The sequence below is a fragment of the Oncorhynchus kisutch genome, linkage group LG23, assembly GCF_002021735.2.
Source record: "Oncorhynchus kisutch isolate 150728-3 linkage group LG23, Okis_V2, whole genome shotgun sequence".
Taxonomy (NCBI): domain Eukaryota; kingdom Metazoa; phylum Chordata; class Actinopteri; order Salmoniformes; family Salmonidae; genus Oncorhynchus; species Oncorhynchus kisutch.
Window position 1 is genome coordinate 33178645 of NC_034196.2, and position 27479 is coordinate 33206123.

Consider the following 27479-nt stretch of genomic DNA (forward strand, 5'->3'; position numbering starts at 1 on the left):
CCATCACTCGGATCGGGTTTGGATCGACCAGGCCTATATGGAACGGGTCTATTTGTCCTTGGGTCCGTTCGGAACAGCTCTCTATATTAAAATGTTTTACTTAAGGGGACGGGTGGCGTCCCAGAGACTCTGGAGGTCCGTGAAGACCTCTCGTCCATATAACTCATTATGTGATATGTTAAGCCGAGGGTATTCATTTGTATAAATGTGTATAATTATCTTTTCACTTTGAAATTATGGAATATTTTGTGTAGATCAATTACAAATATTACAACTACAACTATTTCAATCCCACTTTGTAACGCAACAAAATGTGAAAAAAGTTAAAGGGGGTGTAGACTGTCTATAGGCCCTGTACCCAGAGAGGTGTCCCTCAGCTTTCCACACCACAGCCTAAATCAGCCTAATTCAAATGACAGCTTACTAAGTATAGTTTGAATTCTAATCATATCAAAACGTTATAGAGCATTGTGTTCTTTACACCACCTTCACCTTTTATGACTCTGCATTAATTATGGTCTTTAGGGTGAACAGTGACACTTAAACAGGCAACTTCACTGACTTGGTATTGCAAAGTAGACATGATGGCATGAAACAGATTGCACAATGTGGGTACCAAACACTTTTATTTGTTAACAGAATATTGAACACATGGTGTACAAAACAACAACTATTCTGTTTGGATTTTGAATTATGGCAGTGGTTAACATTATTTATCATTTTTGTGGGGGATGAATAAACATGAATGTGTAGATCCTTCAATAGTATAACCAAGTTAGTGCTGTATCTGCGGACTATTAAGCTAAGCCCTGTGAATCAAAGGATGTGCATGCCACAATGCAAACATTCAGATAGATGAGAGGGTATGTCCTAAGTAGCATGAAGATATACATGATTTTCACTCATCTCCATGCATGAGGCCTCAACAAAAATGTGTAAATCGGGAACAGCTCAGGGATAACACAAAATCTGTTTCAAAGATCTGTACATTCATTTAACAATTATATTGATACCCCATCATGTATTACAATTTTATGATATGAAAAAGACATATTCTCTATGTAATAACTCATGTAATAACTCATGTAATAACTCATGTAATAACTCATGTAATAACTCACAAAATCACCAAGGGAATGTTCAACCTGTTCAACATTTTTGAATCAATGCTCAGAATTCTACCATGAAAATCACATTTTATTAAACAAGGTGTAGGATTATTTCCTGAGTAATTCTTTAATTTATATGGCAGTTATACACATCAAAATCTGTGTTACAGGAAATAACTGCGTGTTATCTATTTCTTTGCCTGGTAACTAATGATCTGTTTTCCTATTGGCCAATGCTTTAATTGTGTGGGGTTAAGCTTTATTGATACAGGAAGTGACAGACAGTTCTAGTGTGGTGGCTGATGGTGTTCAATGTGGTTTGACCATGAAAGCTACTAAATAATTATCAGTTTCCATGCAGCCTTTGTTCCTACAGAAATTCATCCTTCCACCTGCACTCGGATCCTCAACTTACAATGGGAAAGTGTTGATCTGGGTGTGTGTATTATTTTCTCTGTAAGAGGAGAGAGGAGAGAGAAAATGTTATCAGGGTTGGGGACAATTCAATTTAAATTCCAGTCAATTCAGAAAGTAAACCAAATTCCAATTCCAAATGTTTCTCATTGAAAAGCATAGAAGATAATTGGAATTTCAGTGTACTTCCTGAATTGATTGGAATTGACCCCAACCTTGAGTGTAACACTCAGCTTGCAACACAAATCCCCTAACTCTTGGTAGAATATATTGGATCTTTTAGGGCCAGCATTTAAACGGCTCTGTGGTGTTTAACTATAATTTCACTTTTCACTGCTGTGTATTGAAAATTGTATATACAAGTGCCTTTGGAAAGTATTCAGACCCCTTGACTTTGTTCACATTTTGTTACGTTACAGCCTTATTCTAAAATGGATTAAATAAAAACAACTCCTCAGCAATCTACACACAATACCCCATAATGACAAAGTGAAAACAGGTTTTTCGAAATTCTGCAAATGTATATACAATGCTCAAAAAAATAAAGGGAACACTAAAATAACACTTCCTAGATCTGAATGAATGAAATATTCTTATTAAATCCTTTTTCTTTACATAGTTGAATGTGCTGACAACAAAATCACACAAAAATTATCAATGGAAATCAAATGTATCAACCCATGGAGGTCTGGATTTGGAGTCACACTCCAAATGGAAAACCACGCTACAGGCTGATCCAACTTTGATGTAATGTCCTTAAAACAAGTCAAAATGAGGCTCAGTAGTGTGTGTGGCCTCCGCGTGCCTGTATGACCTCCCTACAACGCCTGGGCATGCTCCTGATGAGGTGGCGGATGGTCTCCTGAGGGATCTCCTCCCAGACCTGGACTAAAGCATCCGCCAACTCCTGGACAGTCTGTGGTGCAACGTGGCGTTGGTGGATGGAGCGAGACATGATGTCCCAGATGTGCTCAATTGGATTCAGGTCTGGGGAACGGGCGGGCCAGTCCATAGCATCAATGCCTTCCTCTTGCAGGAACTGCTGACACACTCCAGCCACATGAGGTCTAGCATTGTCTTGCATTAGGAGGAACCCAGGGCCAACCGCACCAGCATATGGTCTCACAAGGGGTCTGAGGATCTCATCTCGGTACCTAATGGCAGTCAGGCTACCTCTGGCGAGCACATGAAGTGCTGTGCGGCCCCCCCAAAGAAATGCCACCCCACACCATGACTTACCCACCGCCAAACCAGTCATGCTGGAGGATGTTGCAGGCAGCAGAACGTTCTCCACGGCGTCTCCAGACTCTGTCACGTCTGTCACATGTGCTCAGTGTGAACCTGCTTTCATCTGTGAAGAGCACAGGGCGCCAGTGGCGAATTTGCCAATCTTGGTGTTCTCTGGCAAATGCCAAACGTCCTGCACGGTGTTGGGCTGTAAGCACAACCCCCTACTGTGGACGTCGGGCCCTCATACCACCCTCATGGAGTCTGTTTCTGACTGTTTGAGCAGACACATGCACATTTGTGGCCTGCTGGAGGTAATTTTGCAGGGCTCTGGCAGTGCTCCTCCTGCTCCTCCTTGCACAAAGGCAGAGGTAGCGGTCCTGCTGCTGGGTTGTTGCCCTCCTACGGCCTCCTCCACGTCTCCTGATGTACTGGCCTGTCTCCTGGTAGCGCCTCCATGCTCTGGACACTACGCTGACATACACAGCAAACCTTCTTGCCACAGCTTGCATTGATGTGCCATCCTGGATGAGCTGCACTACCTGAGCCACTTGTGTGGGTTGTAGACTCCGTCTCATGCTACCACTAGCGTGAAAGCACCGCCAGCATTCAAAAGTGACCAAAACATCAGCCAGGAAGCATAGGAACTGAGAAGTGGTCTGTGGTCACCACCTGCAGAACCACTCTTTTATTGGGGGTGTCTTGCTAATTGCCTATAATTTCCACCTGTTGTCTATTCCATTTGCACAACAGCATGTGAAATGTATTGTCAATCAGTGTTGCTTCCTAAGTGGACAGTTTGATTTCACAGAAGTGTGATTGACTTGGAGTTACATTGTGTTGTTTAAGTGTTCCCTTTATTTTTTTGAGCAGTGTATATATATAAACAAGTATTCAGACACTTTGCTATGAGACTCGAAATTGAGCTCCGGTGCATCCTGTTTCCATTGATCGTCTTTGAGATGTTTCTACAACTTTATCGGAGTCCACCAGTAACATGATTTGGCACACACCTGTCTATATAAGGTCCTACAGTTGACAGAGCAAAAACCAAGCCATGAGGTCAAAGGAATTTTCTGTAGAGCTCTGAGACAGGATTGTGTCGAGGCACAGATCTGGGAAAGGGTACCAAAACATTTCTGCGGCATTGAAGGTCCCCAAGAACACAGTGGCCTCCATGATTTTTAAATGAAAGAAGGTTGGAACCACCAAGACTCTTCCTAGAGATGGCCACACAGCCAAACTGAGAAATTGGGGGAAAAGGGTCTTGGTCAGGGAGGTGACCTAGAACCCGAAGGGAACTCTGACAGAGCTCTAGAGTTCCTCTGTGGAGATGGGAGAACATTCCAGAAGAACAACCATCTCTGCAACACTCAACCAATCAGGCCTTTATGGAAGAGTGGCCAGATGGAAGCCACTCCTCAGTGAAAGGCACATGATAGCCTGCTTGTAGTTGCACCTAAAGACTCTCAGACCATGAGAAACAAGATTCTCTGGTCTGATGAAACCAAGATTTAATTATTTAGCCTGAATGCCAAGTGTCACGTCTGGAGGAAACCTGGCACCATCCCCACGGTGTAGCATGGTGGTGGCAGCATCATGCTGTGGGGATGTTTTTCAGTGGCTGGGACTGGGAGACTAGTCAGAATCGAGGAAAAGATAAACGTAGCGAAGTACAGAGAGATCCTTGATGAAAACCTGCTCAGGACCTCAGACTGGGGCGACGCTTCACCTTCCAACAGGACAACGACCCTAAGCTCACAGCCAAGACAACGCAGGAGTGACTTCGGGGCAAGTCTCTGAATGTCCTTGATCTCTGGAGAGACCTGAAAATAGCTGTGCATTAACGCTCCCCACCCAACCTGATAGAGCATCAGAGGATCTGCAGAGAAGAATGGGATAAACTCCCCAAATTCAGCTGTGCCAATCTTGTAGTGTCATACCCAAGAAGACTCGAGACTATAATCACTGCCAAAGGTGCTTCAACAAAGTACTTAGTAAAGGGTCTGAATACTTATATAAATGTAATATTTCAGTTTTTTTTATTTTTATAAATTAGCACAAAAAAAAGAGCTTTGTCATTACAGGGTATTATGAGAAATTGTTTTTGAATCAATTTTAGAATAAGGCTGTAACCTAACAAAATGTGGAAAAAGTCAAGAGGTCTGAATACTTTCAGAAGGCACTGTTTCCAACTTGAGTGACACCACTTAAAGTAAACAGCACTTAAAGTAACTGTCCAGTGAAAATACTTTTAAAAGTTCATATTCTGTTAACTCATACCCAAATAATGTTGTTCCAAGGATAATTTAGCTATTGGATTTTGAATTTTAAGACCCCTTAAGATATACAAAAAATATGTACAAAATGTATTGGATGAAACATTGATTTTGGCATTACTGCTATTAGCCAATAGAAACACAATGAATAACATATTCACTACATAGAACAGATAGTCCCCCCCAAAAAATCTAAAGGAAGTTTGTTCTTAAGTGTCTCTTCTATGTGAGAAATATAAGAAAGATCAGGAAACTATTTTTATTTACATTTACATGAATTTATCCCTTATTTTAGTTTTAAATACAGTGCCTTCCGAAAGTACCCATGCCCCTTGACTTATTCCACATTGTGTAGTGTTACAGACTGAATCAAATAAAATGAATCATCCATCTACACACAATACCCAATAATGACAAAGTGAAAACATGTTTTTAGAAATGTTTTCAAATGTATTTACACCCCTGAGTCAATACATGTTAGAATCGCCTTGGCAGCGATTACAGCTGTGAGTCTTTCTGGCTCTAAGAGCTTTGCACTTCTGGATTGTACAATATCTGCACATTATTCTTTTTCTATTCTTCAAGATCTGTAAAGTTGGTTGTTGATCATTGCTGGACAGCCATTTTCAAGACAATTGAAGTCAAAACTGTAACTAGGCAACATTTAATGACGTCTTGGTAACCAACTCCAGTGTATATTTGGCCTTGTGTTTTAGGTTATTGTCCTACTGAAAGGTGAATTTGTCTCCCAGTGTCTGTTGGAAAGCAGACTGATCAAGGTTTTCCTCTAGGATTTTGCCTGTTGTAAGGACCGACGCTGGAGATGAGAAGCAGGCACGGGAGTTGAACATTTAATGAGGAACAGACAAGTAACAGGAACAGCGTCTGCACATGGGCAAACAAGGACATATGACAATCAATGCAGAAGCAGGGAACATAGCGGTGAACCAGACAAATATAGGGAACGTAATGACAGAGGTGATTGAGTCCAGGTGAGTCCAATAATCGCTGATGCGCATGACGGGGGGAGGCAGGTGTGCGTAATGATGATGGCAGGAGTGTGGAATGCTGGGGAAGAGCGGGAGCAGGTTTGAGACCTGTGCTTAGCTCTATTCCATTTATTTAAATAATAAAATCCCTTATCCTTGCCGATGAAAGCATACCCATAGCATGATGCCGCCACCATCATACTTTAAAATATGTAGAGTGGCACTCAGTGATTTGCCCCAAACAGAAAGCTTTGTATTCAGGATATAAAAGTTAATTTCTTTGCCAAATTTGTGTTATTTTAGCACCTTGATGCAAATAGGATGCAAGGTTTGGAATATTTTTGGTTCTGTACAGTGTTATAACATCCTCAGTTTTCTCCTGTCACAGCCATTAAACTCTAACTACCATCTTTGTAGTGACTGGGTGTATTGAAACACCATCCAAATTGTAATGAATAACTTCACAATGCTCAAAGGGATATGCAACGTCTGTTTTTAACTATACAAATAGGGACTCTTCTTTGCGAGACATTGAAAAACCTCCCTGGTCTTCTTTGTGGTTGAGGGACCTTACAGATAATTGTATGTGTGGGGTACAGATATGAGGTAGTCTTTCGAAAATCATGTTTAACACTATTACTGCACACAGAGTGAGCCCACGCAACCTATGTGACTTGTTAAGCAAATTATTACTCCTGAACTTATTTAGGCTTGCCATAACAAAGGGGTTGAATCATTTTTTAAAAACACTTCAGCTTTTCATTTTTTTTGAATTAATTTGTAAACATTTAGGCCAGTAACACACAATCTCAATTTAATACATTTTAAATTCATGGTTTGACACAACAAAATTTGAAAAAAGTCAAGGGGTGTGAATACTTTCAAAATGCACTGTATATCTTTACAGCTTCAATATAATTTAAACATAACTCACAGGGAATAGTTATCATAAATGAACAACTTCCTTCATGTCACCAGCGTTTATGATGCGATGACGTCCTACTTCATGCTGAAATTCCAACGGGTACCCACTTAGTGTTTATGGGTAGAGTGTGTGCTCACCACGCAGGCAATGGAATAAGGATTATGGCATTGGATCACTGAAGTAAAAATATTTTAATGGTAAATTATTTATCTTACACTTCACACAACCTGTCATCCACTCTTTAAATGTTTCACTAAGCTCTCCTTGAGTACACAGAATGTGACTCTAGCCATAGTGTTAAGTGGTTTCTGTCATTGAGTAGCTAAATCATCATGGACTGTCATCGAGTATATGATTGTATGCAGAATATTGGCAGTGGCATTTTGGCAGAGAGGGACTCAATCCAGAAAGAATGATTGATGTTGTTGCAAAGTAGTTCTACCACAACTGTCATCATGAGTGGCTCTATGGACCTCATGTCATGGCTTTTATTTGCATTTGGTGGCGGCATGATTCAAACCATTAACAGGAAAGTTTGATTTGGAATGTGAGATGTCATAGAGTAGTCATAGAGTAGTCATAGAGTAGTCATAGAGTAGTCATAGAGTAGTCATAGAGTAGTATGAATGTTAACTAAATACATTAATAGGCTATATTTGATTTACAAGTAAAACACATTACTTTAAATGAAAGTACAGTGGATTTTTTAAATATATATTTTTTCATTTAACTAGGCAGGTCAGTTAAGAACAATTCTTATTTACAATGACGGCCTAGGAACAGTGGGTTAACTGCCTTGTTCAGGGGCAGAACAGATTTTTACCTTGTCAGCTTGGGGATTTTATCTACCAACCTTTAGTTTACCGGCCCAACACTAACCACTAGGCTACCTGCCGCCCCAATGTTACATGGATAACGTGTAACATTGCTTGAATAATGTAAAGTGCTCCTGTACGACCATGAATTAGCCTAGTTGTTAAGCAGCAGGGTTGGGCACTTAGTTTGAAAGCTGCTGTATTGGCTTGATCATTGGGGAGCCGCTGGTGCCTGTGAGACTCTGTGGATACCAAGGCTTTCCCTAAAGGAGTGAAGGTAACAGCCTCTAACAGGCTATTTAGATCTGCAATCCATCACAACAGACCCATAGAACTATACCCTGAGGGGCTTTAACATCTGTCATGATAACACTCTGAACAACAGTGTCCTGTCGAGTCTGCAAATGTTCTATGCCAGGCGAAATCGCGCCTCATTAGCTCATTGTTACAGATTGATCCAAATAAATGTCACTAGAAAACAGCTTAAACAAATTGCTGTTATTCTGGCTGTATGTTTTGACATGACTATAAGTTAGCAGTAGTTGGATAGCTATCAAGCAAGGGATAATGACGTTACCAGCCAGTATGGAACATTTAGAACGAACGACTGGGTCGCGTCTATAGCAACTGAACCCATAGAACGAATGACCAGCCGGCTTGGGTAGCAACCCTAGATTTGTGTCGGGACTATATCTTGTGGAAGGATGTAATAGTATGAATAAATTCATCAAAATAACTTTGTCTGGGGCCCAACAACACCCATGCCAATATATCCTCCAAACTCCGGCTTCTCTGGCATTACCACTTAAATATTATACTTATAATGTGCCTTCGGAACAGTGTGGAGTCAGTGGTTGAATCTAATCTAATTGTTACATCACAGCTTTCGGATAATATTGGATTTCTTTATAGGCCTACATTTATAAGATGTTTCCAACTTGTGTAAAATGTTAATTTAACAGTTTTTTTATAATGTAAAGTGAATTCACAAAGTCACCAAAGGTACAGTACATATGTTTTTACATTTCAAATATGTTTTATTAAGGAGCATACAACAGTCTAAACAAGTTCCCAAAACAATTTGTGGGCTACCCCTTTTACACACAAGACAACCACAACACGCATCAAAACAAAATGAACAAAAAAACACAAAAAACAAATGACAAGGAGAAAAAATTATGAAAAACCAGTACCTCCACTGACCACCCAGCCTCTGGCCTGGTTTCTCTGACTTGTAGTAGCTAAAATAATGTAAGGCTGTCTTAAGAATTGTTCAGTCCAAGTTCTCTATTTAAAATAAAATAGGTTTACTCTTCTTTGGCCTGTAAGAGAAAGTAATAGATATTAATGAGTATATCCAGTTCTGGGCTCAAGATCAACAATAACTAAAATTGTGGTTACATGGAAATGTACTTGGAATGAAATGCCTCTGATCTTTTAAAATGAAGATTAAAGGAACATTAACCTTAAATCCAATTTCTTCATGTTTTTTAAAGAACATTGCTTAGAAACGCCTAGAACGGCTTAGTACTTCTTCTCCATGGTCATAATCCTAAAAACGTCTTTGTACTGCTAATGTTTTTGCTGTTGTGAACGTCTCAAACGATAACCAATCATAATTCGGGAAGTTGTACACATCAAAAGCCAGACCAGCTAGTCACAGTAAAAATGCTAATTAGCTGTAAAAGTGATATGCGGCCTTCTAAAAGGTATGTTTTGCTCTTGTGGATTTATATTGTAATTGACAGGTGGAATTGTTGCATATAGCTCCTTTAATTGTGTCCAATAATGATTTTGGCCATGTTAATGCAGCCAAACTGTTATTTGTTTTGAATTAGAATTAGGTTTAATCTGAGTCTGTGACAGCCTTTATTGATGATGATGAAGTCTTACTTGAACATTATTCAGGTGCAGGTTTAAAAGCAGATCTTTACCTTTCCGGAGTCACGGCTCTTGACTCTGAGCTTGTTGACCTGGGACTCTGCAATGTCAGCGCGTTCCTCAGCCTCCTCCAGCTCATGCTGAACCTTACGGAACTTAGACATGTGCTGGTTGGCTTGTTCCTCCTGGGAGGAGGGACAAAGAACATCAGTGGTTTATTCAGGATGGCATATTTGTTTCATGCTTTGCTTACTATGGCCAAGTTCACTACACAACTTAATACAGGCTAAAACCATTATACTTGCTATACATTTTTGGCCTAACTCACCGCTTCCTCAGCCTGCCTCTTGTAGGCCTTCACTTTAAGCTGCAGCTTTTCTACTAGATCCTGAAGTCTGATAATATTCTTATTGTCCTCCTCAGTCTGTGGGCGGAAGTAGATGTATCAGTGTCCATCCTTTCATACACATCTGTCTGTATTACTGTGTGTTAAGGTGCTTTTCTTACTTGGTATGTGAGCTCCTTTACTCTGCGCTCGTACTTGCGGACTCCCTTAACTGCGTCTACACCTCTTCTCTGCTCGGACTCCACCTCAGCCTCCAGCTCACGTACCTTCACAGATGAAATGGTCATGTTATTTTACGAGGAGGAATCAGTTTCAAATCACTACAAATAAATAGAGGTAGTTCCTCCAGGCTAACGTCAAGAAATGGTGTTGACGAAAGTTACAGACTTTGTTCAGATACTCAACTATCACATAGTCTTTGTCTCTTCCTATGTCCTTTTTACAAATTTAATGGGAGAGTTTCTAATGATAATGACAGTATCATTATCCACATGGGTTATTGAAAGCAAATTGTTTACCCCATCTTCTAAATGCCTGAATAACTCACCCTGGTCTCCAGTTTCTGGAGCTGCTTCTTGCCTCCCTTCATGGCCAGATTCTCAGCCTCATCCAGACGGTGCTGCAGGTCTTTGACTGTGACCTCCAGGTTCTTCTTCATCCTCTCCAGGTGAGAACTGGTGTCCTGCTCCTTCTTCAGCTCCTCAGCCATCATGGCCGCCTGAAATATCATTAAATAGGTTTAATGAAGGTGAGACCTTATGGCAACACAGAGGTTTTCCTGTAATGATCTGATAACCACATGTCTTGACTTAGTTATTCTGCTATTATTAACTGTTGCACTCAAAATCTTATGAAAAAAACTGATAGTTAGAATTTGGTACAGATCAAACACTTTCATGTGGTTAGCCTGGAGACCTTGTACTGTGTTTTGGCCAAACATATGGACTCACATCAGTGATGGCCTTCTTGGCCTTCTCTTCTGCGTTTCTGGCCTCGTGGATGATGTCATCCACCTCTCCTTGCACCTGCACCAGGTCAGACTCCAGCTTCTTCTTAGTGTTCAGAAGGTTGGTGTTCTGTAGGAGGAAATATAGATCAATCAATGACTGGCTGAAACGCCTTATCTCAAGACAATATATCAGTCACACCATGGAAACTATGGAAATCAATCTCCATAAATCAATCTCTTCAATGCTAAGATTGTTAAAAGAAAAAATATTTAAAAAGGGGCTTTTAATCAAGTATTTAGGTAATTCATTTCCTTTAATGTACTTTATAAAGTATGCTATAGTATCTGAAATGGCATGGATGTACGGCGCATACGGAAAGTATTCATACCCCTTGATGTTTTCCACATTTTGTTACAATTACAACCATGTTCTAAAATTGCCCCCCCCTCAAACTACACACAATTCTCCATAATGACAAAGTAAAAACTGTTAAGAATTTCTTGCTAATTTATTTAAAAACTGAAATATCACATTTACATAAGTATTCAGACCCTTTACTAAGTCCTTTGTTGAAGCACCTTTGGCAGCGATTACAGTCTCGAGTCTTCTTGGGTATAACGCTACAAGCTTGGCACACCTGTATCTGGGGAGTTTCTCCACTCAAGTACATTCAAGGACTTGTCCTGAAGCCACTCCTGCAATGTCTTGGCTGTGTGCTCAGGGTTGTTGTCCTGTTAGAATGTGAACCTTTGACCCGGTCCTGAGTGCTCTGGAGCATATTTTTATCAAGGATCTCTCCTTGATTCTGACTAGTCTCCCAGTCCCCGCAGCCACCACCATTCACCGTAGGGAGGGAGCCAGGTTTCCTCCAGACGTGATGCTTGGCATTCAGGCCAAAGAGTTCAATCTTGGTTTCATCAGACCAGATAGACCATGAGAAACAAGACTGAGAGTCTTTAGGTGCCTTTTGGCAAACTCCAAGTGGGCTGTCATGTGCCTTTCACTGAGGAGAGGCTTCCGTCTGCAGCACTCCACCAATCAGGCCTTCATGGTGGAGTGCTGCAGAGATGGTTGTCTTTCTGGAATGTTCTCCCATCTCCACAGAGGAACTCTATAGAGCTCTGTCAGATTTCCCTTCGGGTTCTAGGTCACCTCACTGACCTAGGCCCTTCTCCCCCGATTGCTCAGTTAGGCTGGGTGGCCAGCTCTAGGAAGAGTCTTGGTGGTTTCAAACTTCTTCCATTTAAGAATGATGAAGGCCACTGTGTTCTTGGGGGTCTTCAATGCTGCAAAAATGTTTTGGTACCCTTCCCTAGATCTGTGCCTCGACACAATCCTGTTTTGGAGCTCTACAGACAATTCCTTTGACCTCATGGCTTGGTTTTTTCTCTGACATGTACTGTCAACTGTGGGACCTTATATAGACAGGTGTGTGCCTTTTCAAATCATACCCAATCAATTGAATTTACCACAGGTGGACTCCAATCAAGTCGTAAAAACATCAAGGATGATCAATGGAAACAGGATGTATCTGAGCTCAATTTCAAGTCTCATAGCAAAGGGTCTGAATACTTATGTAAATAAGGTATTTGTTTTTCTATTATTTATACATGTCTAAAAACCTGTTTTCGCTTTGTCATTATGGGGTATTGTTAATTATTCTCAAATCCATTTGAGAATAATGTAACAAAATGTGGAAAAGGTCAAGAGGTCTGAATACTTTCCGAATGCACTGTATGTCTAGAATGAGCTAAAATAGGACATGACAAAGATTGTCATGAAAGGCACGTTGGAGACAACTGTTTAATTTGGTTCCATTAAGTGGAAGTTCCATTTGTCTCCCCATGTGCAGATATACTCCCTGAAAAATCTTTAGATTTATGAAATCACTGTCTAGTCCCTTTTTACCTTATCCCCAAATAATGTTGTCACATACACTGGATAGGTGCTGTGAAATGTATTGTTTTACAGGGTCAGCCATAGTAGTATGGCTTTCTAGGCATATTCCTCATATCATCACACTGCCAATGAGTGACCAGACCCGTACCTGAGAGTGGAGCAGTCCCACACGCTCACTGGCGTCCACCAGCTCTTGCTCAGCCACTTTGCGGCCTCTCTCAGTCTGCTCCAGAGCAGCCCTCAGCTCCTCAATCTCTGTCATCATCAGACCGTTCCTGCGTTCCACCATGGCGGCCTGCTCCTTCATGTCTTCTGACTCACGGACAGCGTCATCAAGGAGAATTTGGGCATCCTGGAATTTAGGACGTGTGAATGTTGTCTTTATGAAAAATGTGACTGCTTTTCTACTTTATTACATTGCTGGATTAATCTGAGACCAAAACAAATCAGTCACAAGTTTTGACATTCTTTACCTTAAGTTGTCCCTGGACATTTCTCAGCTGTTTCGTGGCCTCAGTGGCCTGTCTATTGGCGTGGCTCAGCTGCATCTCCATCTCATTCAGGTCTCCATCCATCTTCTTCTTCACCCTCAGGGCGTCGCTCCTGCTGCGGACCTCAGAGTCCAGTGTGTTCTGCATGGATTCTATAATCCGCTGGCTGTTCTTCTTGATCTGCTCCATCTCCTCGTCCTTCTCTGCCAGCTTCCTGTCCACCTCACCCTTGATCTGGTTCAGCTCCAGCTGCACACGCAGAATCTTGGATTCCTCGTGCTCCAGTGTTCCCTGGACAAATAAAAGTGATTTGTCACAGAATTCTTGACATTGGAGGTTTTCCCAGCGATTAAAACATAAGACTTGGAGACAGCTAAAAGTAACAATTGTCTCTCACTTGTGTGTTCATAAGACTTAAAGCAGCAAATCAAAAAGTGCCCACTCTTCACAATGTGCATAAAGATGGCAGAACACAGATATGACGTCATTGTTCTAACACAACAATCCTAGTTTTTGAAACTATGGCGCACAACATGGCTCAATGTGCCAATAAATCAACACAATCTACTATTTTTTAATTTTATATATATATATATATATATATATATATATGCCGATGTCTGGGAGCTAGAATCAGGATCATTGAGTCCAGGCTGTATCCCAACCGGGCGTGATTAGTAGTCCCATAGGGCGGCGCACAATTGGACCAGCGCCGTGGGGTTTTGGCCAGTTTAGGCCGTCATTGTAAATAAGAATTTGTTCTTCACTGACTTGCCTAGTTAAATAAAGGTTAAATAAAAATATATATAATAAAGTATGTGAGTGGGTGTGTAGAGTCAGTATAATGTTATGTGTGAGTGAGCAGATGATGGAGTGAGTGTGTGTGAGTGAGCAGATGATGGAGCGAGCGTGTGTGAGAGTGGGTAGGGTCCTGTGAGTGTGCAAAGATTGAAATAAAAGGTCAATAAAGATAATTGGTAAACTCAGATAGTCTGTGTAGCTATTTATCAGTCGTATTGCTTGGGGATAGAAGCTGTTCAAGAGCCTGTTGGTGTCAGACTTGATGCACAGGTAATGCAGATACAAAAAAGAGTGACGGAGGGTAATTTGTGGTAACTACATCGAGGCCGCCATCTTTATGCACGTCTGCTATTCCCGAGGAGCGCACCACCTAGTGAAGAACTGGAAGTTATATTACTACAAGAAGTACCAATACAGGAGTACTGAACAGCACTGTAGCTCTCATTCTGTTTCATTATTCGACTACATAAGGATGTATCATATCTGCTCACTTCAGCCTCCTCCAGAGCGGTCTGGATCTCAGAATTCTCCATCTCCACAGTCTTCTTGGCCTTTTCCAGCTCATGGATGCTCTTGCTTGTCTCTCCGATCTGTTCAGTCAGGTCAGAGATCTCTTCTGCACAAACACCGAGAAATGGTTTAGAATAGGGAGATTTTCGTGAATGTTGCCAAATATCATACAGCTTTGCATAAAAGTATTTTGGTACCATAGATGTTTCAAAAAAATACTCTTACTCACGTTGGAGGTTCTTGTTCTCTCTCTTCAGAGTCTCCAGCTGATCCAGAGCCTCCTCATAGGAGTTCTTCATCTTGAAGAGCTCTGTGCTCATAGAACGAGCCTCCTTCTGAGCTCCTTCCAGTTCAGCCTGGCCCACCTCATACTTCTGCTTCCACTCAGCCAGAACCTATTGGATTTTATGGGATTTAACAGTTTATTCTTGATGCAGCTTTCCTTCTAGTCAGAAATAAGCCATGATACCTTATGATCACTGGAGACACATCAATCAAATGTATTTATATAGCCCTTCTTACATCAGCTGATGTCACAAAGTGCTGTACAGAAACCCAGGCTAAAACCCCAAACAAGCAATGCAGGTGTAGAAGCACGGTGGCTAGGAAAAACTCCTAGAAAGGCCAGAATCTAGGAAGAAACCTAGAGGAACCAGGCTATGAGGGGTGGCCAGTCCACTTCTGGCTGTGCCGAGTGGAGATTATAACAGAACATGGCCAGGATGTTCATAGATGACCAGCAGGGTCATACTGATAATGCCTATCAGATTTGTTGTTGTTGCTATTTATTTTTCCAGTCCATTTAATAGCACATTTCAAAAGTCGGTATAGTGTGTGAAGTGTACTTTTTCACCTTGTCGAAGTTCCTCTGCTTCTTATCAAGGTTGCCAGCCATAGCGTTGGCCCTCTCTACATCAATCATGATGTCCTCCACCTCTCCCAGCAGCCTTTGCTTGGTCTTCTCCAGTGAAGCACACTTTGAGTTGGTTGCCTCAATCATTTCCTCAGCGTCCTGCAGACGCTGCGCCAGCTTCTTCCTGTTAGACAGGAAAGAGTTAATCTTTTAATGCTTCAACAGGTAATCAGATAAATGTATCATATAAACATGATGCCTCATAACTAAGTGAAATTAGGAAGGTGGGAAGACGCGCACATTTAGGATCATAGTTATAATAAAAGGTTGTTTTAAGTGTAACTGCTTACTTGGCCTCCTCAAGCTCCTCTGTGCGCTGGATGGCATCCGTCTCATACTTGGTCCTCCACTGAGCCACCTCGCTGTTGGCCTTAGACATGCAGCGTTGCAGTTCTGCCTTGGCCTCTTGCTCCAACTCAAACTGCTCCCTCAGAAGGTTACAGTCATGGCGGGCAGACTGGACACCATGGGCCAGGGAATTCTTAGCCTGAGTGAGAGATAGCAAAACAGGTTACAGTAATACATTGCTGAGGATGGTTTAGTTATTATAAACATGACAAGAGGCATTTGACTCTATACTCTGTGCTTGGTAGAGCATTTTGACTCCCTTACTTTGACCTCCTCCTCAATCTGCCTCTTTAGCTCCTCCACCTGCTGTGTGAAGGCCTGCTTGCCTCTGGTCAGCTGAAACACCAGAGCTCCCTTCTCTTCCAGCTGGCGTCCAAACTCACCTGCAAGGGATGAGACTACACATTGTAAATTCTTCTGTTCTTAAAAATACTGTAGCCTTGTACAATAGCCCCTAACACATGTTGTTGGGTACTGATTTAGATTATGTATGGAAAATGCGTTGGTCATTGTTGTGGGTACCGTTCTCGGTCAGGAGTCTGGCCCTATGTCCACTGATGTCGTTGAACTGGCGAAGGTTCTCATCGTTCCCAGTCTTGAGCTCACTCAGCTGATCCTCAATAGTACGGCACATCTTCTCCAGATTGCCCTGTTAGTGAAATATAGATATGTCATTTTTATTTTACATTCTTATGGTGTACAGCTTATGTACATTTCTGTCTTGCAGTAGGGTTTTGTAGATAGTAATTTGGGAGCGATGCTACTCCAGCCCTGCACCTTCCAGGTCATTGCACTACCCTATGTGCCTATAGGATTAACTCACTAAGTTGAAGCTGTGGTGTGCTTACAAATGTGTCCATCTTTAGAGCTGGACGCAATTCTGCTGTCTGGCAGAATTCCATTCATCCATTCATGTTGAGTATTTGGGGTTTGATTCAAATACTCACCTTAGTCTTGGTGACAGCCTCCATGTTGCTGGAGAGGTCATCGATCTCCATCTTGTACTCGCTCTTCTCCTTCTCCAGTTTCTGCTTAACGCGCTGCAGGTTGTCAATCTGCTCTCCGAGCTCCGCCACACTGTCAGCCTGCTTCTTCCTCAGGACTGCGGCTGTGGCCTCGTGCTGCAGGGTCGACTCCTCGAGGTCGCGTCTCAGTTTCTGGAACTCAGCCTCGCGCTTCTTGTTCATCTCGATCTGAGCAGCAGTGGCTCCTCCAGCTTCCTCCAGCCTATCACTGATCTCCTCAAGTTCCCTGGAGAGATCGGCCCTCTGCTTCTCAACCTTTGCCCTGGCAGAATGCTCAGCCTCAATATCCTCCTCCATCTCCTCAATGCGAGCCTAAAACAAGGGAGGGGGTTAAGGATGGGGAAATTTAAACTGACCTTGCAAAAAAAAAAAAAAAATAGTCTGGATAGTTGTGTATTTATAGTGTTTTATTGCAACAACAGAAAGTTGCATAATACATAAGACTGACATCTAGTATCTAGAATATGTAGTCTCTAGAACATGTAGTATTTTGAACATCTAGTATCTAGAACATCTAGTAATATATGGAATACTATACTAAAGCCGGGGTTAGAGACTCTACTGTACCTGGAGTTCCTTGATTTTCTTCTGCAGCTGACCACCCAGAGACTGCTCATCCTCAATCATGCTGAGGAGCTGGCTGGTCTCAAAGTCCTTCCTATGGTAAGATAAATGCATCACTACTCAGCAGTCAGTTTTTCATTTAAAAGAGTCTTTCAAACTCCTAACTACAGAAAACTATTTTTTTAATGTACTTTTTGATCTTTTCTTCAGACTGCTGCTTATCATTCTCCAGGTCCATTATGGATTCCTGGGCTAGTTTCAGGTCTCCCTCCAACTTTCTCTTGGCTCTCTCAAAGTCCATACGGAGCCTCTTCTCTTGCTCCAGAGAAGCCTCAAGCTACATGTTAAGATACTTGTGTCAGTTCATTTTAAACAATCAATGATTATGCCACTGCCTAGCTAAATGTATAATCTAACAATATATAAATCCATGACCCGATAAAGTGTTACTCCACTCACGTCATCAACTTGCTGTTCCAGCTTGGCCTTGGCCTTGGTCAGAGTGTTGACTTTGTCCTCCTCTGCCTGCAGGTCGTCCAGTGTCTGCTGTTGGGCCTCTTGGAGGGCTTTTTTCTCCTTGGTCAGCTTGGCAACGCTCTCATCTTGAGAGGCCATCTCCTCAGTCAGATTTTTGACCTGAACACAGCCACAACAACATTTGTATGTAAGTTGTGTGGTTAGTTTCAGTCATTGTTTAGGTTTGGTTTGATTCTACTATTGTTCAGCTATGTCAAAATTTTAGACCTTGTTTTCAGTGGCATGTTTCTCCTTCTCCACTTTGGCCAGGGTGAGCTCCAGGTCATCAATGTCCTTCTTCAACTCCAAACACTCATCCTCCAGCTTCCTCTTCTTGGAGGTCAGCTCAGCATTCATCTCCTCCTCATCCTCCAGCCTTTCGGTCGTCTCTTTGAGTTTGGCCTCCAGCTGGATCTTGCTCTTGATCAGCCCCTCGCACCTCTCCTCAGCATCAGTCAGATTCTCTGATTCCTGGTTACACAATGATAGAAAAATAGGCAGACATGAATTTAATCAGTGCACACCTCTTGTCCATCGTCTTCTATAAAATATGGGCAATCAAGCCAGGCACTTGACAGATGCTCACAGATGCAACTTGGAGCGTCAGGTCATTCCTCTCCTGCAGAACGGTCACCATCTTCTCCTCAAGCTCTGTCTTGCGGGCCTCAGCCTTGGTCAGGGCGATCTTGCACTTCTCAATGTCCTCCTTCATGTTGGCTAGCTCCTTCTCAGTCTCAGCACTCTTCAGCAGTGGCTTGATCTTGTAATACACCTTCATCCATGGCCAGTGTTTAACATTCATGAATGAGCGAATGTTGTATTTGATGGTGAAGACAGCCTCTCTGAACAACAGGAAACAGGGGTCTTGGTGAGTGTTATGGCTAAATAATAGTAATATGTTATTTACAGGACAACGCTCCAGCTCCTCAGAGAAAATAAAGTGAAATTAAATTCATGAATAAAAAAAAGTATAGGTTTTGTAAATTTAAGGTGAATATAACATGTTCAATTTGATCCCTGGAATCATTGGCGATTACATGGAAACCACTGCAACCCTGTTAGAGGAATTTGGATGAGCCTTTATCTTCTATCCCTCACCTCCGCTCCATCATCTTTACAAACTCCTTCCTCATGGCGAACCCACGACACAGAGACTGTATCATGCAGACCAGAGAGGCCAGTCTCTCGTCTCGCATCTCCTCCAGGACACCCAGCAGACCAGCTTTGAAGAACACCTGAGAGCATGTAACAGGAAGGTAACAGGAAGGTAAATGCCTGAGACACCGGTAAGAACTAAGAACACCTGAGAATAAGTCAACATTATCAATGGATGTCATCAGAAGTCAGAAAGCAGGGTTGAATTTAAATGAGGGATCAACACGGCAAGATTTATTGTAAAAGGGCATTGAGTGGTTAGCATTTACATTGTTGTTTTACTTATGTTTTGTGTTTGCTTTCCTGAGTGTATTTGAACCCTGACCTTGGTGTGTCCAAACTTGTACTGCTCGTGCGCCACATTCATTGACCCAAGCAGATTCTCAGAAGCCTTCTTGTTGTCCATAAATGTTCCTTCTGGGATAACACTGGGATTCAGTACTTTGTACCTGGATTAGGAGAGACTGGCAACTGTCAGTTTTTAAATTGTGGGCAAACAAAGCTATTCTGTTGCTGTGTCACAGTTCTACCACTGTTTATGAAATCAGCGGAGCATTCTAGCCATTCTTCTTTTACATTTCTTTATGAACTCTAGCATAGGCCAATTGATGCCAAACATTGTTTTGGTCTGTATTTATTAAATCTCAGAATGTAATCTTTTAAGATTTCAGAATGAAAGAGTTTCTGAGTTTCTTATTATTTTGTCAAATTCGGTTATATTCTAAAGTTAACATGGAGCCATGTTAGACATTTCTAAAGGGTACCTCTGCTTGAAGTCACCGTAGGGGATTCTGCTGGGGAACCCCTTTCTACAGATCCTGATACCCTCCAGTACACCGTTACACCTTAGCTGGTGGATAACCAGGAAGTTCTCCATCAGACCTGAAAAACACAAAATATCATTAAAGCTAAGAAACACTGAAACATTGTAAGGGCTACTAATAGATTGTGGTGATGTAAGTGCCATTATTTCTGGGTAAATATATGGGAATAACTTATAAACAGCTATCTTGTACCACATGTAAGTACAGGTAGTTACTTAGTACTTATTTTGTTTTAAGGTACTGAATCTCACTAGCTGCTAAACCATTGGGTTACAATTTTGTATTTCACTCGATGTTTCTTGTACCTGGAGTCTTTGACTCATTGGGGATCAGACAGCGCACAAAGTGAGGGTGAGTGCTCCTCAAGTTGGTCATCAGCTTGCCCAAGTTCTCCTGCAGGGCGGGGACACACCAAACAGCCGTCTCAGAAATCGTTCATACAAATGAACTTATCTGGTCAATAAGGTGCGTTAAAAATGTTGACCAGATAAGTTAACCAGATAACTTTGAATGCAGGTTTGAAAAGCTCACCCTGAACTGGGAAGACACTGTCTGCATGGAGCCTCCCTTTTTCTTGCCTCCCTTCTTGGATGCTCTATCTGTAAAAAAAAGTTCAAATCATGAGTGATTTGGTAAACACCATATTTTATTTCGGAGATAATCTATTTGAAACTGCTACCAAATAGTTTGTGTAATGTAATGTTGATATCGGGAATATTGGCAAAAGCGATTATTTAACAATGTTAAATGACCTTCAGCTGGAGAATCAACGTAGATAAGAACCAGCAGTTTGACTGAAGACTTCTGGTAGAGCTGCACCACTGAGTCATTCAGGGGGTCCTTATTCTTGTCCAGCCAGCCACAGATGTTGTAGTCCACAATACCAGCGTAGTGCACCAAGGAGAAGTGGGCCTCAGCCTTTCCCTTGGCAGTCTTGGGCTTCTGGAAAGTCTTTTTCTTGCCCATATGCTGGTCATACAGCTTGTTCTTGAAGGAAGTGTCTGAAGCCTTGGGGAACATGCACTCCTCTTCAAGGATGGAGAAGATGCCCATTGGCTGATGAAAAATGTAACATTAATAGCAGCCATCTTGTATCAAAGGGATAATAATTCACTCTCAACTCCAACATCCGTCCCTGTCAACTCTGTTGTAGGCCATTCTAAAGTACATTATTTTTTAAGTAGAATTCTCAGTCTGTGTACCTTCTCAATAAGCTCAATGCAGGCAGCCAAGTCCATGCCGAAATCAATGAACTCCCAGATGATTCCCTCCTTCTTGTACTCCTCTTGCTCCAGGACAAACATGTGATGGTTGAAGAACTGTTGCAGTTTCTCATTGGTGAAGTTGATACACAGCTGCTCCATGGTGTTGAACTGTTAGTGAAGTTCAAGAAGATTAGTTCAATCACCTTCTGTCATAAGACCTTAAAGCCATAAACTGTTTATTCTGTAATAATCACATACTTACATCAAAGATCTCAAACCCAGCAATGTCGAGCACACCGATGTAGAAGTTCCTTTGTTGCTTGGTGTCCAACATCTGGTTGATACGGATCACCATCCACAAGAACATCCGCTCATAGATGGACTTGGCCAGAGCGCTCACAGAGTTATACACCTGTGCAAAAACAGGTGAGACATTACTCATGTCTTGCTGGTATAGAGCTTGATTTGAAAAAAATCTAACACAAAATGAATTGTGGTGTTGTAGCAATTATGTCATCTTGGATGTAAAGACCTCACCTGAGGCACGGTCTGTCCCTTGGTCACAAACTCATTGCCAACCTTCACTCTGGGGTAGCACAGAAGTTTCAGCATGTCAGCTGAGTTCAGACCCAAGAGGTAACCGATTTTATCAGCTACTGTAGAGAGAAAGAGCATCAGACTCATATACAGGGACAAATGTAGTGTTACTCTGACAGAGAAACCAGTTTCATTCTGTCTATTCCGGTGTTTGGAGAAAGGACTCACCCTCTGTGCCGTCTGGCTCGGCCTGCTCCTCACGCTGCTTCTGCTTGAAACGTAAGTTGCCGTGGTGCATGACAGCGCCGGTCAGCTTGTAGATGCCTATCTTCTCATCATTGGTGAAGCCCAGGATGTCAATGGCGGCCTGAGTGACAGGAACTCCATAGTTAAACTTAGTGTACGCACATACAGGAGATATCACAAGTGCATGGAGTTTCAAACTGGACAAAAGTGTCATGGGGCTGCACTGCTTGGAGTTAAGAAACAACATAATTGTGCATTGCATTCAGAGGAGATAGAGACGTTATTCATTCTTGTATATAGTTTGAGAGACTCACATCTGTGGCATCCAGCTCCTCTTTGTCATCGATAGAGGCCACTTTTATCTGCCCCTGGCTGATCATGGGGAAGTCGTAGGGGTTGGTGGTGATGAGCGTCATTTCTGTGGGGACAGAGAACCGGACAGAGTTAGTTAAACCCTTTTCCTCTTTTGCATGAGATGAAGATTAAGGTTAGAAAGTGCGGACATAAAGGACGTACTGGATCTGCATTGGGAGCCAAATGCAACTCAAAATACAAATGTAATGCAATGCAAAATAGAGCGGTCAAATGAAACTGTATGGATTTGATCATTTCCCCTCCCTATTCCTCCTAGGAGTCTATACCACAGGAATACGAAGCTGACTTTATGACTCACAGACACATTAAACTACAGGAAGAACCTTTATTGGTTTGCACGACTCCAACTCACTGAGGCTGGAAATGTCATCTTTCACAATACCATTTAACTTGTCATCAAATGAGGGCAACATTTGAGTGGTGAATTGTCACTTTGTCGTGGATTGTTTGATTGATTTTACCCCATAATTTCCACTGGAATACAGTCGTTCTCCATGCAGTCGTTCTCCATGCAATAGTTCGCCATGCAGTTGCCTAGTGGTTAAGAGCCAGTAACCGAAAGGTCGCAGGTACAAATCCCCGAGCCAGCAAGGTGGATAAATCTGCCACTCTGTCCTTGAGCAAAGCAGTTAACCCCCCAACAACAACTGCTCCCCGGGCGCTGATGACGTGGATACCGATTAAGGCATCCCCCCCACATACCTCTCTGATTCAGAGGGGTAGGGCTAAATGCGAAAGACACACTTCGGTTGAATGCATTCAGTTTTGCAACTGACTAGGTATCCCCTTTCCCTGTTTATTGAACTCTATCTCAATTAGAAATATTAAAATAATCATGAGAAATACAACCCTGAACTTTATAACTCACTGTAGCACTTACACATTGATATGAGAAAACTGATATGTTGATTCAGGTGCAATTTCCCTGTCAACTAAGCGAGAAAAATAGTCAAACAGCTTTCTACTTTGTCGTACCAATCAGCTCAGGCTTGTGGTTGGTCATCATCTGGTAGAATATGTGGTAGCTTCTCTCATCGGGCAGCTGGAAGGTCACTCTGGACTTCTCCAGCAGGTCTGAAAGAGAAGAAGTGATCAAGTTCAGTGCTTGGTCTCCTTAAAACATAATCTCTGTGAATTTAGGACATTGTGCATTCATGACAAACAATCCAACAAACAATCCACCCAACTTACAGGTCTCAATGTCAGCACTAGACAGCTTGCCATTACTGTGGAAGTGAATCCTGATGAATTTACCCTAAAGTAGAGCATGGGGGTTAGAAATGAGGCAATGAGTCAACAAAAGGAAACTGCCATGGTGTCCATCTCAGTACTCTGAAAATAGGGCTTTCCTTTATTTCTAAACCGTTGTTTAACACGGACATTTGGAAATACTGGATATGTCTCAATCGTACAGCCTTTCATTGTCATGTCATTCTAGATCAATAAGGAATATATAAGTATGGCAAGTGTGTCCCTCATACTTACAAAACGAGAAGAGTTGTCGTTCCGAACTGTCTTGGCATTACCGTAAGCCTCCAGCAGAGGGTTGGCAGCAATAATCTGATCTTCAAGAGACCCCTGAAGGAGACGAACACAAATTGGTCAGAAACAGCATGACATACAGTACTATAGAACACCCTTTTCAACAGTGGTGGAACTGTCTTAAAATAAGCAGTGATATATATATATATATATATATATATATATATATATATATATATCTATGGCTGGCCTACAGATGTAGGATCTTAATTTGAGCCAGTTTGACACTGCAGCAAAATAATGCTGCAGCAACAGGAAATGTGAATTATTATGTGGATTATACACTGAACACAAATATACACACAACATGTAAAGTGTTGGTCCCATGTTTCATGAGCTGAAATAAAAAATCCCAGAAATGTTCCATATACACAAAAAACGTACTCCTCTCAAATGCTGTGCACAAATTTGTTTACATCCCTGTTAGTTTTTCTCCTTTGCAAAGATAATCCATCCACCTGACAGGTTTGGCATATCAAGAAGATAATTAAACAGCATGATCATTACACAAGTGCACCTTGTGCTGGGGACAATAAAAGGCCACTCTAAAATGTGCAGTCTTGTCACACAACACAATGCTACAGGTGTCTCATGTTTAAATAGAAAATAATTTTATCGATGGAAATTTGAAAGCACAGAGATTCCGTGATGAGATCCTTTGGCCCATTGTCATGCCATGTTTGGGATGCTCTGGATCGACATATACGACAGCTTGTTCCAGTTCACACCAATATCCAGCAACTTCACACAACCATTGAAGAGGAGTGGAACAACATTCCACAGGCCACAATAAACAGCCTGATCAGCTCTATGCAAGGAGATGTGTTGTACTGCATAAGGTGAATTGGTGGTCACACCAGATACTGACTGGTTTACTTTCTTTTTAAAGGTACAGGATCTGTAACCAACAGATGCATATCTGTATTCCCAGTAATGTGAAATAGATTAGGGACTAATGCATTTATTTCAATTGACTGATTTCCTTATATGAAATGTAACTCAGTAAGATATTTGAAATGGTTTCATATTGCGTTTATATTTTCGTTTACTACAATTAATGGACATTTTGTAGGGGTTGATACATTTTTCTTAAGGCGAAATCAAGTCTGAAATGTCAAAGTGGAAACTTCAAAATGCGTTTTAAACCTAAAACACACTACAAGTTTTACATTTCCTGCATTGCATTGGAAGTTGTCCTGTAACAGGGTCATCAAATTAAGATCCTACACCTGTACCTGCATTTTGCCGGGTTCTGCCGCCCTCTTTCTTTCTCCTCCAGACACAGCAATGGTGGCAAAGTATTGGATGACACGCTTGGTGTTGACAGTCTTTCCTGCACCAGATTCTCCGCTGGTTTATATGACAGAGAATAAGAGGTTCATGTTTCAGTGTCAGACATTCAAAACATAATCACTAAAAAGTACACTTTGAGATGTTTCCTCATTTACTATAGTTCATGTACACGCTTAATAATTGTTATGATATCCAACTAACTATAATGTTAGATGTTAGTTGAGAACTTACGTAATCAGGATAGACTGGTTCTCCCTATCTGCAGGCAAAAAAACAACAAAGAATATGAATATAAACCGTTTTGATACATTATGGCATTTGCCAATTATCTTAAAGTAGTAGATAGTGTTGCACACGCTTTTCACTAGATGTAAATAAAAAAGATATTATTGCATTGACGTTTCCAGCTAGTACCTTGGCTGCCCATATCTGCTTGTGTGAGCTTCTATCTATTTATCCATCAATCTATCCGTTCATCCACATGTGTAAGATCATACCCGTCAACATGAACTGATAGGCCCTGTCAGAGACAGAGAAGATATGGGGTGGAGCCTCCATGCGCTTCTTTCCTCTGTAAGCGTTAACAACCTCTTCGTCATACACAGGGAGCCACTTGTAGGGATTCACCGTGGCACAGAAGAGCCCAGAGTAGGTCTGGATGAAGGGAAGGAAGTTAGGGGATTAACAAAATCAGCTTTTCTGTTAAACTGTATAGAGCTTCTATGGAACACTTACAAGTGTTTCTTGTATTCAGTTACATTATTTTTGCAAAGGTGTTTTTAATTTACAAACAGCATGTGTATTTTGGAGTTTGGGCATTTTAGATTTCCCTTATATGGTGGTGTCCTATGTTCACTTATGAGTGTGTATATATACCTATATACAGTCATTTATATGTAGAATAGGTTTCTTACGTAGATCATCCATGCTGCATAACGCTCTTTGAGGTTATACAGGACAGTGGCTTCATTGAGGTAGGTCATCATGGCCATGTCCTCAATCATGTCAAACTTTGGAGGGTTCATTTCGAAGACATCAGCTTCTTTGAAGTCATTAGTCTGAAAATCAGTCGGTAATCTACATTACACTTGGATCAATTGGGAGAACTGTTACTGAATCTGTCGACACTGCTTTAATTTAGTAATTATCAAGTCAGTCATATATTTTACTGTACAGATGTAGGATCTTAATTTGAGCCAGTTCACTACAGCAGTAAAATAATCCTGCAGCAACAGGAAATGTTCATTTTTATGTGTGAAATTACAATATTCAGAAGCCTTTTTAAACCTCAAATACACTACAAGTTTTAAGTTCTCCTGCAACATCTGAAGTTAATTTGCTTTGAGATATAATTGTGAATAAATAAACTTAAACTTGAAACTGAATTCTGTCCTTTGTTGTAGGCTTACCTCCCCAGTGTCAAGGACTTTCACTTGGACCTTTCCCCCTTCTCTGCCAACAATGATACCCTTGAGGTACAGCTCCTTAACATCGGTCACATAGCAGGCATTCTTTGCATCGAAGGGCTGGCTTTGGGCCTCAATCCTCTCCTTCTCAGGCTTACGGAGGTATACACCGGCTTTGCCATAAGAAGCCATCTCTGTGTCGGTAATCATGGTGGCAACTCACTGAGAAACAGAAACAAAGCAAACAAATTATTGAGTTGATTTTGAATTAAACAGTTATTTTATTTTTTATTCACTGTAATTTATTCAGGATAACCCAATTGAGACCAAGGTCTCATTCCCAATGTTGCCCTGAGTACAAACATTTTCTCACAACAGGAAGAATAATTTACATTACAATTCAAATAATAGGAATACATATAACCATAAGGCACAACCTCAACACCACAATTTCAACAAATAAATTCTACAATCAATTGAAACAACTGCAATCCTCAATTAATTGATTCAACACCACAGTACTAAACTGCCGTGATGGCACCAGGGAATTCATGTTATGTTATTCCAACAACAGGGGGCAATAAAAGGAGAAGAGGATTTACCTAAATTGGTCGAGACCAGACGGACCTCAAGAGTTAACCAATCCTGTGAGCGGGTTTGGTAGCTCATTCTTTTATACATTAGCAACAAAGTTAGGTAAGTAGTAAGTTTGTGTAGTTAATAAAACAGTGTCTCTCATAGAATAGTCTCCAATAGAAACAATGTGAGTGAAAAACTCTAACAATGTCTCACCTTGTCTTCCTCTCCCAGATTAAATGGTGTGTTAGAGGGTTCTGTAAGACATTGAGGTGTCATGATTAAACACACATTACCATTAACACTCATCCCACCTGA

The 27479-nt window shown here is 41.5% G+C and overlaps 1 protein-coding gene across 1 annotated transcript; it reads right to left on the reverse strand.

Moving 5' to 3' along the window:
- Positions 1 to 8778: 8778 nt before the first annotated feature.
- Positions 8779 to 26795, reverse strand: LOC109868116 (myosin heavy chain, fast skeletal muscle-like). The gene is made up of 39 exons (XM_031803096.1): positions 26589 to 26795; positions 26094 to 26237; positions 25677 to 25833; positions 25411 to 25438; positions 25122 to 25236; positions 23830 to 23922; positions 23536 to 23599; positions 23320 to 23418; positions 22284 to 22387; positions 21952 to 22090; positions 21724 to 21842; positions 21449 to 21598; positions 21184 to 21354; positions 20734 to 21037; positions 20513 to 20580; positions 20287 to 20374; positions 19922 to 20039; positions 19483 to 19606; positions 19101 to 19237; positions 18589 to 18844; positions 18231 to 18473; positions 17946 to 18122; positions 17678 to 17823; positions 17490 to 17580; positions 16845 to 17234; positions 16420 to 16546; positions 16162 to 16280; positions 15840 to 16036; positions 15490 to 15673; positions 14866 to 15031; positions 14618 to 14742; positions 13308 to 13616; positions 12983 to 13186; positions 10936 to 11061; positions 10533 to 10703; positions 10147 to 10251; positions 9968 to 10063; positions 9693 to 9824; positions 8779 to 9080 (listed from the first exon to the last, which is right to left on the reverse strand). Exons 1-39 carry the CDS (start codon positions 26793 to 26795, stop codon positions 9066 to 9068), a joined length of 5808 nt encoding a protein of 1935 aa, XP_031658956.1. The 3' UTR covers positions 8779 to 9065.
- Between the last annotated feature and the right edge of the window lie 684 nt (positions 26796 to 27479).

What these genes read in the sequence shown, in the direction of transcription:
- LOC109868116 (XM_031803096.1), bottom strand. Translation starts at nt 26,795, where the DNA reads ATGATTACCGACACAGAGATGGCTTCTTATGGCAAAGCCGGTGTATAC. An exon ending in AGGGACAGACCGTGCCTCAG is followed by an intron (nt 21,599 to 21,723) that starts GTGAGGTCTTTA and finishes GTTTTTGCACAG; the next exon opens with GTGTATAACTCTGTGAGCGC. An exon ending in TGACGCTCCAAGTTGCATCT is followed by an intron (nt 18,474 to 18,588) that starts GTGAGCATCTGT and finishes TTGTGTAACCAG; the next exon opens with GAATCAGAGAATCTGACTGA.